Here is a 16,423-nt window from a genome sequence, read left to right on the forward strand (position 1 = left end):
CATGTATGTATAAGTAAGTATACTTTATGGTAACTGTGTAGATTTTGGTTTATTTCCTTAAAAGAATTTCAGATATGTATAAATCCTTTTTCCAGAGTTCTGTTTCATGGATATACAGGATGGCATTAAAAATGAAGTGCTGCATGTAATCTGAATAGAGCAGAAAATTAAGATGTTACTGTAGAACAGAAAATAAATACATAGTGTTCTCATGGGAAGTGGTGGATTGAAGAATCATAAAAAAAAAGGGGATAGAAAAAGAGCTGCAGCAAGGGAAGGGGCTAGGTGATTATGGGGAAAGGGGATGAACGGATTTGTGTAAAGGATTAGGGCAAATACAGGACAAATTAGCAAGGACTGAGGAAGCTTTGTCAGACAGTGGCGGCTGTGGCCCTTTGTGTCGCCCTTTATCTTGATCTCACAGGGAGCTCCAAGCCCACTCTTTCTCCTGTGTAATAGTCCCCAAGAGCTGGGCAAGAGAAGGGTGCAGGGCAGTTGGGAATAAGCATACCAATCACCTAGAACTAGTATTTAGCATCGAGGCTTGGACAATACGTTGAAAACTGAGGAATGATGGAGTGGAAGAAGGTATATTGCTGCAGTCTATTCCTGTCAGAGTCAAGGGAGATTGGTTGAGTTGTCTGGTGGTGGTCTGGTAAAGAAAAGAAAGAAGCGTTATCTGAGAACATAAAGGCTGCAGGGTGTTTGAAGTTCTCCTGAAAATTACAAAAAAGAAAAAAAAGAAAAAGAAAAAAAGAAAATATTTTTAAAGATAATAGAGAAATTAGGTAAGCAAAGTGTCAAAGGAGACAGATTTGGGCAGCAGTGAAGGGAACGACTCAAGTGGCAGTAGGGAGAAGGTGGGACCTTAACATTAGGGGACATCTGCCAGCCTGATACTCCACCCTGTTGTCTGTGTTTGTTAGGTCTGGGTGGGTGGTCTTCCCCTGGGAATGTTTTGGTTGCTTCCCTGCTTTCTATTGGATACTCAAGGATGGGGATGTTACTTGTCTGGAAGACTTGCCATTCAAGGAAAATCGATGTCTCTCCTTTTGCTTCCCATATATGTTGGTTGTGATCTTAAGATGCTGTATGTGTTCTCGCCCTGCACTCCACTGACTTTCCACCCTGTGAGGTGGAATCTGAGAGAGCTGGAAGGTATCAGAAATTAAGCTTCGAAAATCTAGATAATAAACAGTAAGGAAATGTGTCGGTCCTTTTTGTGGTAGAGGAGGACGAGTGTGGCAGAATGAGTTAAGGCCTCGCATGAGGAGAACGTGACAGGTTATTGATTTAGATGGGCTGCAGGCTTAATTTGATCTGCTGTTTGAGCAGTATCATTTATGTGTATCATTTATGATATCATTGTGTTTCATTCCTGCTTGTCGTACTTGCACAGCAACATACTGAGCCCGACCCTGCAAATAACTTCAAATATTAATAACATCTGGGTGATGTGGGGAATTGCAAGAGCTTGAAAAAAACCAGTTTGTTTTCCTGTTTAAAGATAATGACGGTGCTAATAATGGGATTTTAAAGCCTCTCTTTTCATGACTGAGAGAATTTTGAATTTTTTGAAAGAAAGTGGAACAGCTTCACTTAGTGAAAGTGAGAGGGATCTCTCTCAGAACATCCTGCAGTGTAGCGATGAGAGGTTTGCTCTCACAGGTGTATGGCGTTTTTGCACAAAGGATGTTGAGACAGGTTCACACGCTTGAAGATTTATTAGTGGGTTGCATAGCTGATGCCATATAATGGTGAAAATTATTTCCAGGTAAATATAAAAACGTAAGAAAAGAGAGAGACAAGAAAGGGAAAGAGAAAACTGTCCCAGCGGCCGGGTGGGAAAAGAAGTGACAGGCAGGGTAGATGAGTGTCCTCTGTTGGGCATCCTTTCCAGTGCAGTGTCTGGTTCTCTCCCACATATTACTTTTCCCATATTAACTGTACTATACTATAGCTTTTCATCAAGACCATCCCAAACTCCTTATGGGCTCTTACTGCTTATGATGTTATTAGTGTTAATTGGAGCACATATTGGTCAGTGGATATGTGCTAACTGGCTGTTGAGTGGTGTCCAAAGATATTATTGCGCCCCTCTAATGTAAATGAAAAGCTACAATCAGGAGTAGGAGAAGAGAAAGGAAGCGTGATTCTCACACCAGTGGCAGGTGCCAGATGGTGAGCGTAACAAGATGGTGAGCATGAGAACAAGCAAGTAAGCACAGGGCCCCAGCAACTCTGGAAGGTACTGCCAGAGCAGGTGGGTGAAAGGGCAAGATAGGAGGCGAAAGTGTTGGAGATGAAAGGCCCTTACCTGTGTAAAAGGCAAAGGTAGGGAAGGCACAGTGCAGCAATGGGGATCCCAAACCCGGTATGGAAGAGGGACTTTTAATCTGGGTTTCACACAGCATGTGTGGCACTCTAAGCCTTGAGTCATCAAGTAAAAGGAGGCCATCTCTCCCCTCCTTACTGCAGTGTATAGAAGGACTGGCTTTAGGCACCTCTCTCCAACAGAAGGTTATTGCTGGAAAACTTTGAAAGGCTAGGGCATATCCCTTCAGGCCAAAATGATGATGCAGAGACCTTCCTCCCTCTGACTGCTGGACACCAAGCTGCTTTGTCAGCACTGCTGAAAGATAAGGATTATTGTTTGGGCGCAACTCCGTACTAATAAAGTTGTGTTGTTTGTGAGACCCAGACTAGTAACTCTTCACAAAGAGCTATGTTAACTCTTGGGTATCTTTGTCATGAGCATCACTGTGTAGCATGTGAACTTTCTCTCTTGGCTGGTAGCTGCTTCTGGCCAGCTTAGGCAGTTTCCTGCTGAGCACTGTTCTGTGGATCCTGCTTCTGGGTCAGTAACTCCCTTCATGTATTATCTGGAGCTCCAAGACAGTGCAGCCTATTAGATAGCCTAGTCAACATTAGAAAAATGCCTATACGTAATAACACTGCACTGATCTTCTATTAATGATCCAAATGGGTCTTTCAATTTCTGACTTTTAGCACTTTTACAACTGTCTAGTATTTCTGCCAAAGATTTTCTGCAGGTTACAGTGCCTAATGTTTAGGATTAGGCTATGAGAGAGGAATCAGGCTAATTCCAGAGGGATCAAGAGATCCCTTTTGGATCTTCTGTAAACTTTTACACAAGCCAGTGTGTCTTTTTTTTCTGTTTGTTCTTTTTCAACTCACTTAGGCTTTATGCAAGTTTTCAATAATGATTTTCAACATAAAACCTAAAAATTCTTTACAAAGGCGATCGCTATCACTGACTACAGTGACTGGGATAGTCACTTCCCTACCTGTAAAATCAGCATTTACAGAGGCTTCTCACCAGCTTGAAGAGCTGTAATAGCTTATGTATGAAAGTTTTCCCTTTTAGAAAATCCAGAGGATATCCTTCACTGTGTGTCAGTAGTATGCTTAAGATCATAACCTAGATGTGAAAACACTATGATGGAAACACTAACATAAATAGTCAGATAAAGTTTCCTCATTTCAGCCATCATGATAGTTTTATGGATAATTCAAGGATAATTCATTGATACAATGTTTTGTTTAACAGGTTCTGCTTTAGATTTGCATTTTAATGATGTGAACGTCGCATCCATAGATAGAGAATTAGAAGATCAAGAAGGCAGTGACCTTGGATTAGCAAGTAAGAGGTCCAATTTGTAAAACTATACTCATTTAAAATATCCTCCTTTTTTACCTTTCTAAACTTTTACTCATCAAAATAGTTACGTACAGCAAAGACTTTGAAAAAAAAAGTCCTCAGTTTTGTTCCAGCTGGTTAACTTTGTGGTATAAAGGGATTGTACCGCTATCATCCTGTTTGTATTTTGCAAGGGATCCGTCCAGTAACTGTTTTGTTGTTTATTTGTTTTAATTTTAACATGCTTAATGACCTGGGCCCTTGGGCGTAATAGTTTACATGCACTCACAGGAAGGCATTATGCTGGAGTGCTTGCATGCTGAGTGCTGCAAAGTCTGGCTGCAGGCACTATGTGCTGTGGGGGCCGACAAGGGGGGAGTGGGGACAAGTCTTGATGAGAAAGAGCTAGCAACCTTTAGGACTTCAACACTTGCAAGTTAGAGACTTAATCTTCCTATGAATCTAACCTGGAAGGAGCAATTTAGTTGAAAGTCTGTTGGGAAGTATTCAGCCATTTGGCCTCTTCTGGGAAAGGAGAGGAGAGGAAGACATAGCGAAGGAGAGCAGTGCAGGGAAGAGACAGCAGGGAGGAAGGATGAAGAGGGGGAACAGCAAGAAATTAAAATGCCACCTTTTCTTTGTGGTCAGTTCATAATAGTTCCTCTCTGCTGCTCCTTCCTCCTCACACTTGTCCCTGCTCCAGCGTAGGTCCTCTCCAGGGGCCACAGTTCCTGTCAGGAGAACCTGTGCCAGCATACGCTCTCCATGGGCTGCGGTTCCTTCAGGCAACAGCCACCCGCACCAACCCAGTCCTGTCTACAGGCTGCAGGGAAATTCCTGCTTGTACCGTAGTCTCTTCCATGGGGTGTAGGGAAATACCTGTTCCACCATGGTCTCTTCCAAATCTTCCATGGTCTGCAGGGGAACATCTGCTCCAGGGGAATATCTGCTCGGGTGACTGGAGCACCTCCTCTACTTCCTTCTTTCCTGACCCTGGTGTTCGCAGGGCTGTTTCTCGCACCTTTTGTTCCCTCCTTCTCTGCCTGTGTGGCATTTTTTTTGCCTTTCTTAAATACGTTCTCCCAGAGGTGCCACCAGTGTGGCTGAAGGGTGCAGCTGTGTCCTGCAGCAAGTCCACTGGGACAGGCCATGTCTGGCATGGGGCAGCCCCAGCCTCTCCCGGCCACCCCTGCAGCCCACCCCCCGCTGCCAAAACCTTGCCCCGTAAACTGAAGTCATGCGTGCAGATTGTATTTGCCAAAATACAACCGGATTTGAAACTACTTTAAGAACCAGAAAAGAGATGGTTCTTCTGCTACCATTTCATACAGCGTTTGTTTGGGGGCTTGGACATTTAAAATCTGCTGAACAAAAACAAAATATGTAGAGGAAAGTCTGATTATTGTGCTGTGTATGATTTTCAAGGTATGTAGTCTCATTTGCCTAACTCTAGTTTATACATTAAAATAAAACCCAAATTTTTCTTAATCTTTTAAATTCCAGTCAGTTTCTCCACTTGCGTTAGTTGTTGGCTGTAAAAATAAGTTGAATAATTTGATCTGAAAAGTGTTATCTGCAGCTACAAAGGAAGAGAAAAGGCCGCTGCTGTGTAAAGGCTACAAATTCTGGTTTTAGGCACTTGGAAGACTACTTTCAAGTGTTCAATTTTAAAAATGTTTTTGCAATAGGACATAAATAAAGTGGGTTTTTTAATGGAAGGTATTTGAATATATAGTTTGCATTTGATACATTTTTCAGAAACATACTTACAGAGAGCTGTGTAATGCTTTGGAAAAAAATTATTTTTTTTTCTTTTTTCTTCCCTAACACATGCATAGGTCAAAGATTACTGGGAAGTTCAGCACCTGTCAATATTCCAGGTTCTCTTGTTCGTTCCTCATCTTTACATTCATCGTCATCCCTTTCAACCTCGCCACTCAGTTCTCTTTCACAATCGCTGTCTCAGTCTTTTGTTTCATCCACTACGGCTCCTCACCACCAGCAGCCTCAGCCTTTGAAGACAGAGCATAGTATGTTAGGCACCTCAGCCTCCTCTCACAACTCTCTAGGTAAGTCAGTTGAAGGCTCCGCTTTGCGTATGGTAAGAGTAATCTCTTACCTTACCACCTCAGTGGCAGGTAAGAGATGTTCAGTTCAAGGCTTTGCATGTTTCTTATGACTTAATCTGGACAACAAAGCCTAGCTGTTGTAATTGGTAACGCTACTGATAATGGAGTTACATGTAGTACGTGGGAGAAAGTTCAAGGAGTGAACTTCCGTTCCTAGTGAAGGGAGAAAAAGAATTCTTGCAAGAGGAGATATTTGCAGAGGCATTTGAAAGGGCTAAAATACAGAAGTTGGCATACAGGAACGCCTTTTAGCTGCAGCCTTTTGCAAAAGGAGAATACAAAACAGAGAAAGAGGAAGAATGAAAATGATGTATGAGCTGCTAGGAACAAAGCTTTTTGTATATAAATGAATTCCCACTCTTCCTTCTCCTTTTGTGCACTGTACTGTCTTTTATTAAAAGCAGCGAGAAAAAAAACGTGGTAACTCTCCTGAATTGTTCTAAATACTGTAAACATTTTCCAGGCTGTCACATTTCTGAAGGTAGTGAAATAATGAGTCTTGCAGATAAAAGTAAAATTTTGTGTATGTGGCACACCTGTTTTGTTCCGCACGTGAAACATTTTGCAGCAGTGCATGCAGAATGCTTATTTTTTCTGCCTTTATTTTACAGGTTTAAATGGTGTTACAGGGAGCATTTGGGACTTTGTAACTGGGAGTTTCTCTCCTAGTCCATCCCCAGTACTAAGCAGTGGCACTACCCCCTCAGCAAGTTCAAACACCAGTGGGAACGAACTAACTCGAGTTAGACAGGAACTTGATGATGCCAAGAGAAAACTAAAACAATGGGAAGAATCTTGGCAACAAGTAAAACAGGTATGTTAATTTATGGTAATTTTATTTTTTTTTTTTAACAAACAAGCAGCTCCTACTGTTTTTCCTTTTTACATATCTTCTCATCCTTGGACCCAGAGTTTTATTACAGTCTGTGAAAGGAATGTTTTTTCCATCTTCAAAATGAGCTGGCGACATAAAGGAAACGGAGCTTTTTAAAGGGCAGCTCATTTTCTGAAAGTTGATCTGCCTTTCTAGAGTGGGACACTTACACTGAACAGCGTCAAGTATCTTGATGTTTAAGTAACTAAAGACATACATTCCCTCCCGTACCTCTTTCCAGATGATACGCACGCAAAAAAAGTAGAGGCTTGCCAGGATCTGCGGTTGTGTAGCGACCTGGACAGTATCGACCCAGCTCAGCAGTCAAACCGAGGTTGTTAACTGCCAGTCTGGTGCATTTTCTGTAGTCCTTTCCTTCCCCTCATGTTGTTTCCTCTGTGACGAGGGGTAGCTAAGCAGCTGTACTAGATTTTGACAGCTTTTGATGTCTCTTGACATTGAATTATGAATTTAACATTTAAAATATGTTCCACTTATAGAACTCCAAAAAGGCTTCTGGTTGTTTGCAGACAAGTAACAGTAACATACGTAAAAATTATATTAAAACAAAACAAGAAAAGTTGTTAATTATAAGCTAGGATAAGTAGGGAGAAGTGTTAAATTGACAGTAAATGTATTGTTCTGTCTAAAATTAGAGATTACCTACATCTTTGTAGGCTTTTGAATTTGTTCTTCTGTTGTTAATTTAGAAAAATCATTGTTTATCTTCTGGAAATCTCTTTCTCCCAGGCATGTGATGCATGGCAGAAAGAGGCTCAAGAAGCAAAAGAACGTGCTAACATCGCAGATGCGGACAAACAACTCGCTCTTCAGAAGAAGGAGGAAGTGGAAAATAAATTAAAAAAGCTGAAGGCGCAATTAGCTGCTTGTCTATCTACTACATTACCTTATATGAAAAACTATGGAGATATAGAAAAGATATCCTTGCCAAAGCTTCGTTCCTTACAAAATCGGCTGCACTTAGATTTAGAAACAATAGATGAGGTAAGTTTCTTCATCTGCATAACTACTTTTGATAAACTGGCAGCTCAGTAACCTTCAATGACACATTTATGCCAGGTTTCGTTTCAGAGTGGTATGTCTTTCTTTTCTGGAATAGAGGGTGGTTCAGATTTCTCAACCTAATGGATTCTTCTGAGTTTTTTTTCTAACTCTTCCAGCTGCTACTTTAAAGGTTGTGCATGCTCTGAGCTTACGACCCTCCATTCCACACTCTCTCTGTCCTGGTTTCATCTGGAATAGTTAATTTTCTTCCTAGCAGCTGCTGTGTTTTGGATTTAGTATGAGAATAATGTTGGTAACACATATCGGTTTAGTTGCTGCTAAGTAACGTTTACATTAGTCAAGGACTTTTTCAGCTTCCCATGGAAGCTGAGAGGGAGCACAGACAGGACAAGCTGGGCAAAGGCATGTTCCATACCATGGCTGTCCTGCTCAGTATAGAAATGGGGGTTGGCCGGGGGGGCAGAAATCCGTGATCACTGCTCGGGGTGGGCTGGGCAACTGATCATCAGGTGGTGAGCAATTGTATTGCATCACTTATTTTGTATATTCCATTATTATTATTACTTATCATTATTATTTCTTCCCTTACTGTTCTATTAAACTGTCTTTAACTCAACCCACAAGGTTTTTTTCCTTCTTTTTTCTCCCTCTTCTCCCTACCCTACTGTGGGGGCCAGGGACCGAGTGAATGCGTTGTCCTAGTTGCCAGCTGCCTAGTTAAACCACGACACTGTCATACAAAAACATTGTCCTTTCTGTTGTTAAATTAGAATTTTATTGGGGACTAAGCTAAGTGTAAAGCTGCTCGACTGCAACTGTGTACTTTGGAATAGCTTTTACTGAGTGCAACATTTTTTTTACAGGTGATTTTCCAGCTTCAGTCGAAGAAGTGTATCGTATGTCAGGAAGGTGATCGTAGCATTATCCTGAATCCATGTCAACATTATGTACTTTGTGATCACTGTGCAGCTGCACAAGAAGAATGTCCCTGCTGCAAGAAAAAAAATAATCTGTGGTAACATATAGGCATAGTACTCGTATCATGTTCATTAAGTAATTTTATGGTTTTGTATTTTGTATAAGAATATCACTCATAATTAATCCATTTAATAGTGCTAGACTGATTTCCATTTTGATGTGAGAAACTTAGTTGCTTTACGATAGAGAATAAGGCTTCCTCGCCTTTACATATCAACTTCGGTCATTTGATGAGGTTCTGTAGTCTTGAGGTTCTTTCATTCCCCCCAAGTCCCATCGCAGCCTTTTCTGACTTCCACTTACATTCCTAGTGCACAAGCTACTTAGGTTCATTTGCACTGTAATCACTTTGTATAAATCTTACCATAATGCCTGAATGAAGTGTTTATACCTGTTATTTTCGTTAACAGAAGATGGATACGTAGATGCAGTAACTACACACGCAAGAGGACACACGGCCCTTGGCCATGTCTGGTGTGTGTGGAACGCCAGAGCCAGTATTTTGGAATCGGTCTAACACTATGTTTACTTGGATGTTTGGAAAAAACTCTGATTAATATAAAAGCACTTTTTAATTATTGTGTTTTGTTAGAAGGTATGTTGTAAATTGCTTCAAGCTGCTTTCTAGGTCTTATGTTTATTTTTTAATATGCAATAATATGATGTGTTATATGTGTACTGTGAATTTAAAATATTTCACATGGTTTTACTGTTAAATCACAATATGATTAAATAGAAAAGACAACTTACTTAGTTTTTTTACAATTTATAAGTTAACTGCATACTGTAGTATTTATAAATGTACCAGCAGAGAAAAAAACAGTGAGGCGTATATGCTTTCATATTCAAATTTCAATGTTTTCAATTTTGTGAAACAGATCAGTTTTAGTAAACAACTGTGCATTTGCGTATTTCCCTCAGTTTGGACGTTTGTAGTCTTAAAGTTTTTGTACATCTCCTAACCTGTGTGGTACTCATCGGGAGCAGATATGATATAGATAATATTACCAAGTGCCTATGCCCCATATCCTATAAAATGGCAGAAGACATAAAAAAGAATTTTGCAAATAATTTCTATTGCTTAATTTTATATTGAACAATTTGACAATAACTAGAATACATCTCTTGCTTTTATAAATATTTAAAAAATACACTTTTTTTCAGTAATGAAGTAATGCATGTTTGAAAGGAGCTACTAAATTATGTAAGTATGAAATCAGGCAGTGGCACTTTGACACAGTGATTATTTAAAAGGTGGTAATATCCTTACTTCATCCTGGTAGTTGGGAAGATACAATTCAGGAGGAGAAGTTAATTAATTACTGCATGTTGACACTGTATATTTTTATTTTTCTTACTTATAATTGCCTGCATTACTCCTTTTTCTGTTAATTTCAGGTGTGACACTAGTACAACTTAGACTGAAATGACCTACTACTGTGTTACATGATTTGTATCTCTGTATTACTGTATTTAGTACAAAAAGTGAGTTCACACAGGCAGCAAAGGGTTAATCTCTTTAAAGTTCAGTCATGTGAAGACAAAACCCAAGATGTATACTAAAGTTTATCATTGTCGAAATAGAGCTTTTAGAACTGTGTCAGTCTTAAATAAAGGGCCCAAGCCAGTAGTACTGGAATCACTCTCTCCGTTGGGTTTTAGCATTCCTTGTACAAAGGCTTGAGGTGGCACAAAATCATGACACACTCAATGTAGAGACTTGTCGCTGCTTTCCTAAGACGTTGATCTGCAGGAATGTTGGAGACCTTTTGGGAAGGGAGAACTAGGATAAAATATTAAATACACTTCTACTTGCTTCTGTTTCAAAATTTTGTCTGAAGATCACTGTAAAGACCAAAGTTGGGTTTAATAATGTGCTTTTGGTGACTTTAACACAATTTCTCTAAAACGTTTGCACGGAGAAAAATATAAAATTGGACTGTATTTGCATTTTCAAACACTTTTCTGTCCTAAAATAAGATAACTGCCATTTTTAAAAATGTAGCCAGCTTTGGACTTTAAAAAAAAAAAAAAACCCCAACAAAAAACTTGGATCACTAAGTTTGGCTGTAGGTATTAATGTATTTTTTGCATCTGTGCAGTCTATGACAAAGACTGATTTTTGAACCTTAACAGTATTTTGGACTAAAGCAAACTTAGTTATGTAAGGGTTTGTTAATTTTTTTAAAACAGTGAGCAAATCAATAACGTGTAATTGTAGTTTGAAATTATATTACATATTTTTCAAACAAGCAGTTATTTTGGAACACCGGTTTACTAATATTTATCTCGTGTGGAACAGCATTCTGCAAACATTGTGCTCACAAAAATATTTAGAAATATCTCAATGAAAACTTTTGCTTTGGTATTTTAGAAGAAACCAGCTTAGGCCACATCGTGCTGCCCATATGCAGCTATGTGACATTTGTTACCCATGAGATACGGAAGCGTGGTTTTGTGCTGTCTTGTCAAAGTTTATAGTTCTTCGTGTGTATTTTAGTGCATTTGCCTGTGTCCTAGAGCTATTTTTTTTGGTCCCCCCCCTTTTTTTTAATTGTAGTTAACAGGCGATTTTCCTAATCTTGCGACACCAACAAAAAAGGAATGTAAACAGCACTTGCAGTGTGAATCGTCACATTGACATTCATAGTTTATATGTGCTGCATTTTTATAGGAAATAAACTAATATGTTTAGTCTGTTGCTTTTTAAAATTGTATGTTTTGTGTTTTAAAGTGATGGATCTTGAAAATAATGATGTGTGTCCTGTAGTAATACCAGTACTGGAAATTTTGCAGGTGTTCCCCGTAAGTTTCTTTGCTGCTGAATTACAGACACATTTAAAAACTACCAACAAACCAATGTTGTGGAGAAGGAAAAAACATATACCAAAGAAACAGACCTATGTGTGAAATTCTCAGCCTGGGCAGCTTGCTATAATTATAGATGAATCCTTTGGTAGTCACTTGAACCATCCATCATCACACACAGCAGTCATGTGAAAATAATGCAGTTCTTCACAAAATTCTTTTTGTGAAGAATTACAAGCCAGTTTTCCGTATCTTATTAAAGCAGGTCAACTGCAAATGCAAATAAATACGTACTTTTACAACGGAGGATAATAAAACACATGCGCAGTTGACTAGAGACAGCTGTTTGGAAGAAGTCAGAAGTGCAACCTGACCTTTGTAAGTATTTGTCCTTGTACTATATACACTGTCTAGAAACTGGATATGTTGAAGTTATATTTTAGCAAGACTACAGTGTGGTAGTTTGCTGAAGTCACAAAATACATAAAAGCAAACTAAATGAATTTTCAAGATTCATTTTGGTATTTGACAAAGTTCTGTGTTAATTTATGTAAGAATATAATTTCTAATGTGAATGCCATTATGTTGTCACAGTTACTTTAGCCTGGGGAATAATAGATTAAAATTGTGATTTCTCAGGGTTTTCACAGTTAGGAGCTGTAATTTAACCGGAAGTACGCTAATTACGGATAGATCCCAAGCTGCATGCTATAGGCTTATTATTGGTCTTCTTTGAATAGCAGATTATTAAAGACATATTTGTTTTGTTCTATATTGCCATTCAGAGTATCCTAGTATTAAATATAGGTAGTAATATTATTACTGTCACACTATGCTTGTGTAACTGTGGTCATCATCAGACCCTAAATAAATACAGAATTTTTACTCATTAATTTATGGAAGCCATTAATGTTTTGAGTGTACAGAGAGAAATGATTTTGTGAATGAAATTGTTCTTAATACAAAACATATTATTTATAATGCATACTCATTTACTTGTAGTGAACTGTTAAAACTGTTAACACTTGTTAAAACTTTTCTACACTATAGCGTTTATGCAATGGTTTACAGAAGTCATGGAATTATTTTTATTACCAACATGGAAATAAAATTTTGATCTTTATTTCTGAGCTATACTGTGTTTAGAGACTCAAAAAATTACAGATATGTTTTCCTCCGCAATCTAATTATGGCAATCCTAATCATTTCAGGGTTTCAACCACTGGGATTGGCGTTTACTGTTTCAGTGGAGAAAGAGGTCTAACTATGATAGAAAGATTCAGCAGAACGGTCTACAAGACAGAGGCTGTCAAAGTAATTAAAACTTAATCACTTTTCCATTCCATTCTTCTCTGTACCATGTCCTAAGAACATAGAAAGTGTCCTACTGGGCTGGCGTCCTAAGTCTATACCACTACTCTGTCCCTGACAGTGGCAACAAGAGATGCCATTTAGGAGGAGCACGCAAGTCTCTCCTCTTTCCGCAGTCCCTGCCTCTTGGATCCTCCAGTGTCAGGGATGTTAGAAACTGCAGCCGATTTAGGCTCACCTTATGCAAGATGGCACCTTTGTACCTGTCCAACTCAAAACTTTGGTCTTCATAAAAGATGCAGAGAATGTGACAGCATACAAGAGTGAGGATGTGGATTCACCAAGGGTTTCTTGAGCTTCTTGTCCTGTCATCCATATCCCTCCTGGTAATGCCCAGGTCTTTTTCAGACTTTTTCTTTTCCCCAGGAGCCACTGCACATCCTGCAAGGCAAGTAAATTGAAGCTGGTTACTAAAAAGCCTCAGCTTACATGCTGGCCTTGCATGAGAAATTCAATAATGAGGGTGAGGACAGAGTGGTAGGAACAATCCTGAGGTGGAAGGGAAAGACACGGTGACTTATTCCCAAGTAGCCTGGTGACAAAGCTGTAGCACTGCATGCCTTATGGCCGTCCACTTGCCTTCCCATACACCCCCAGGCCTTGCCCTGCAGGACCCACTGTCAGGTCCCTGTTTGCTTTCTGACGGCCTCAGATTTTGAGGCTGTTTTGAGGCACCTGGTGGCCTCTGTTTTTGACTGGCCACAAGACAGCTCCGCGCCAGGCAGGGGTTACGCTCTGCACAGTCTGCTCACCTTTAAATCCCTCTGAGAGGTCCTGAAGATTAAGACTGCTAAGAAAAAGAAAAGGCCTAGATCTAGAAAGCAGAAAATTGCATACCAATGAAAGATCAAGTAAAATAATAAATTTTCAAGCATCAAGTATCACTGCACATGATGCGTAACTCACAGTAAATAATGAAAATACATAAGCTTCTGGAAGCCACTAGCACTCAAAAGTTAATTTATTCTTCAGTGCTGTATACAGTTCCATTCTAAAAATATACTGTAAAGTTAAAGTTACCTTTCTAGTGTCCTGCAACAGCCACTGCACTCGGTGCTGATGAAGTTCAATCACCCTGACAAAGGCAGAGCACACATTTAGCTAAGGCATTCTCTTGCACGGTGTAGCCATGTAACATTCAACCATTTGTCTTCAACGCATCCTTTTTCTCACAGATGCGAAAATCACAACTGGTGGTTGCAGGGCTAACCGTTTAAATACTTCTTCCCCGAATGCCGTTTGACTGATTAGATACGTAGCTGTCTGAATAATAAGCTGCTGGCTTCTTCTGCTCAGAGACAGGAGAGGGGCATTCACCATGTGTATGTGTGAACAACAGAAGCTCTGGCAAAACTGAGCTTAGTTCATCACACAGAGGTTATTGTCAGGAGACGCATTTAACACAAACTGCACTACTGCTCCAGACACTCATGAAATGTAACCTTGGGCTTGAAAGGCAGCACGCTCACTGAAGTGCCGGACTAACTGCAGCACGACTTGCAACAATTTCATTTCAAAATAGGTATAACCTGAGGTAAAACAAAGTGCTTGCTGGCCTCTAAAATTGTTTTACTTCAACCAACTTGGCTTTAATACCATGTGCATAGTTTTTACAATTTGGCAAAAAGACAGTTTAAATTAACATTTCAAAGGGGAAAACCTTTTTGCTTTCTCAGAACATAAAAGCTACTTTTTTTTTTAAACCAGATTTGCAGACAGTTTGCTTAGATGGCGCAGGGCCCACGTACAGAAGGTGGACCTTCTGAAGATTCTGGATCTTCACGACTGACACAGTGAGGTACGCTGAAGTAATGGTACTCCTACCACCAGTCTAACAAGTATTGTGAAGATCAGCAAAAACATGATGATTACTCTACAGCTTATTGAGCCTAACCATTAAATGTTTCCCACAAATTAAGCTTCCTTGATTTTATACCATTAAAATTTACTTAGAAAACTTTCACATCATGACTAGATCCATGACTTGAAACTAATCCAAGTTACAGTAAACATAAGCCACACATACGTAGTATTACCTGTGAAAACCCAACCATTCACTAGCTGCCTTTCTGAAAATGAGCTAATGGCTTCAGTTCAGAACCTGGTTGACAGGCAACTGCATTAAAAAAAAATTAAAAACCTCAGCTGTAGTGACATATAATTATCACCTTCCCTAAATCTCAGCAGAAAGGATTTAATGCTGAGATGCTCTGAAGTTCCCAGAGATAATAAATTAAGATTTAAGGCAGTACCTGTAGTCATGGAGGATGGGGATATAGAATTAGTTACACATCAAAATCGTGAACAGGATGGATACTTACAGAAAGTCTGGACTCAAAATGGGTAACAGTCTCTTCAGTAAACTGTCTCTTCAACACTGCTTCTTGAATTCCTGTAACGCTTTGCATAATTAGCATCAGAGATGCACACAAATTAGGACTGACTAAAGAAAGGGCGGTGCTGCACTTAAAACATAATATTGCCTTCATATATCAGATGCTTTAATGTTAATTGCAAGGATTCTAAACTGTAGTTTCTTAGCCATTCTTCTGTGGTTTGCACCTTTTTAGACTGTATTTTCTTCATTTGTACTCGCTATGGATCAAATAAGAAAAACTTAAATGCAGTATGAGAAATGACATGTGCTGTTCAAACGCGACAAAAATATAACTCCTAAGAATAGCTTCTGGTAGGCAGTGCATATCCAAGAACAACAGAATTTTAGGTACTGGCATACTCTTTTGCATGTGGGATACAAAGGAAAAGGTTTCAGAATACTCTCAGATTGTGAGGCTAAAGGAAGGGGAAGGAGAGCTTAGTTTGGAGGAGACAGGAAGGAAGACAAGAAATAGGAGAGTTTAGTAAAAGAAATACCCCAGTGATTTACCAGAGAAGAAGTAAAATTAAGCATCTCCAAAATCCACCTCACGGAGTTTGAAGGAGTATATATTGCCTTCTGCTTTTCTCAAGAAACATGTAGTATCAACAGGTGATCTACCTTTATTGTTTTGCCTGATTTGTTCACAGACTGATTCATCTCTGCAGAGAAACTATATGTAGTTCCGTGACTTTAGTGAAATTGTCTGTGTGTATATCCAAATATATGTAAGGAAACAAATCAGTTGTCTATCAGTATATTTATCCCCCAACTCTGTATTTATAGCGGGTATGTGTTACTTTTCTAGTTGCTCCATTTAGCAGGAGAACTTGCCTGCCAGCAGATCTTACGTCTTGTTGATATGCATTACCAGCAATCCATTACCTGCTTCTAGATCGGAGATAGTAAAATCTTGCCACGGTGGATGATCACCCTGTAGACTGGATTTCACCCTACAAGACAATGGATTTTATGGGATGACTTCATTACCCATAATATTTCTGTATTGACATAAAGTTTTTTCTGTAGGAGCTGTTTTATACTTTGACATTTGTTTACACGTTCCATTTGATACATGATAAATGTTTTGAAGCGACATAGTACATAGTTGATACGAGCTACAGTTATTTGCTCTATATCTACCTCTGAAGCCCCAACAAGATTTTATAACAGTAACCTTACCCAGCTCTTTCCAAAAC

The 16,423-nt window shown here is 39.3% G+C and overlaps 1 protein-coding gene and 1 long non-coding RNA gene across 22 annotated transcripts in view; one reads left to right on the forward strand and one right to left on the reverse strand.

The window, feature by feature from the left end:
• The window catches only part of UNKL (unk like zinc finger), a 56,342-nt gene extending 40,193 nt beyond the window's left edge, over nucleotides 1-16,149 (forward strand). For 11 of the 21 annotated variants that reach the window (XM_054213268.1, XM_054213280.1, XM_054213284.1 and 8 more), the window contains 7 exons: nucleotides 3,572-3,664; nucleotides 5,500-5,730; nucleotides 6,402-6,604; nucleotides 7,415-7,669; nucleotides 8,554-11,854; nucleotides 12,688-12,790; nucleotides 14,555-15,182. In XM_054213268.1, the coding sequence (XP_054069243.1) occupies nucleotides 3,572-3,664; nucleotides 5,500-5,730; nucleotides 6,402-6,604; nucleotides 7,415-7,669; nucleotides 8,554-8,709 (938 nt within the window). In that variant the 3' untranslated portion in view covers nucleotides 8,710-11,854; nucleotides 12,688-12,790; nucleotides 14,555-15,182. Of the gene's footprint in view, nucleotides 1-3,571; nucleotides 3,665-5,499; nucleotides 5,731-6,401; nucleotides 6,605-7,414; nucleotides 7,670-8,553; nucleotides 12,600-12,687; nucleotides 12,791-12,963; nucleotides 13,092-14,554; nucleotides 15,183-16,032 lie in introns of those variants that run through there. The other 10 variants (XM_054213276.1, XM_054213271.1, XM_054213274.1 and 7 more) reach the window with 10 other exon arrangements.
• LOC128914383 (uncharacterized) lies at nucleotides 4,320-15,253 on the reverse strand. Its single transcript, XR_008468258.1, has 4 exons — nucleotides 15,169-15,253; nucleotides 13,868-13,922; nucleotides 13,026-13,228; nucleotides 4,320-8,681 (listed from the first exon to the last, which is right to left on the reverse strand). It is a non-coding gene; the product is annotated as an uncharacterized LOC128914383 (long non-coding RNA).
• Nucleotides 16,150-16,423: the final 274 nt, after the last annotated feature.

The sequence above is a fragment of the Rissa tridactyla genome, chromosome 8 (genome assembly GCF_028500815.1).
Source record: "Rissa tridactyla isolate bRisTri1 chromosome 8, bRisTri1.patW.cur.20221130, whole genome shotgun sequence".
Taxonomy (NCBI): domain Eukaryota; kingdom Metazoa; phylum Chordata; class Aves; order Charadriiformes; family Laridae; genus Rissa; species Rissa tridactyla.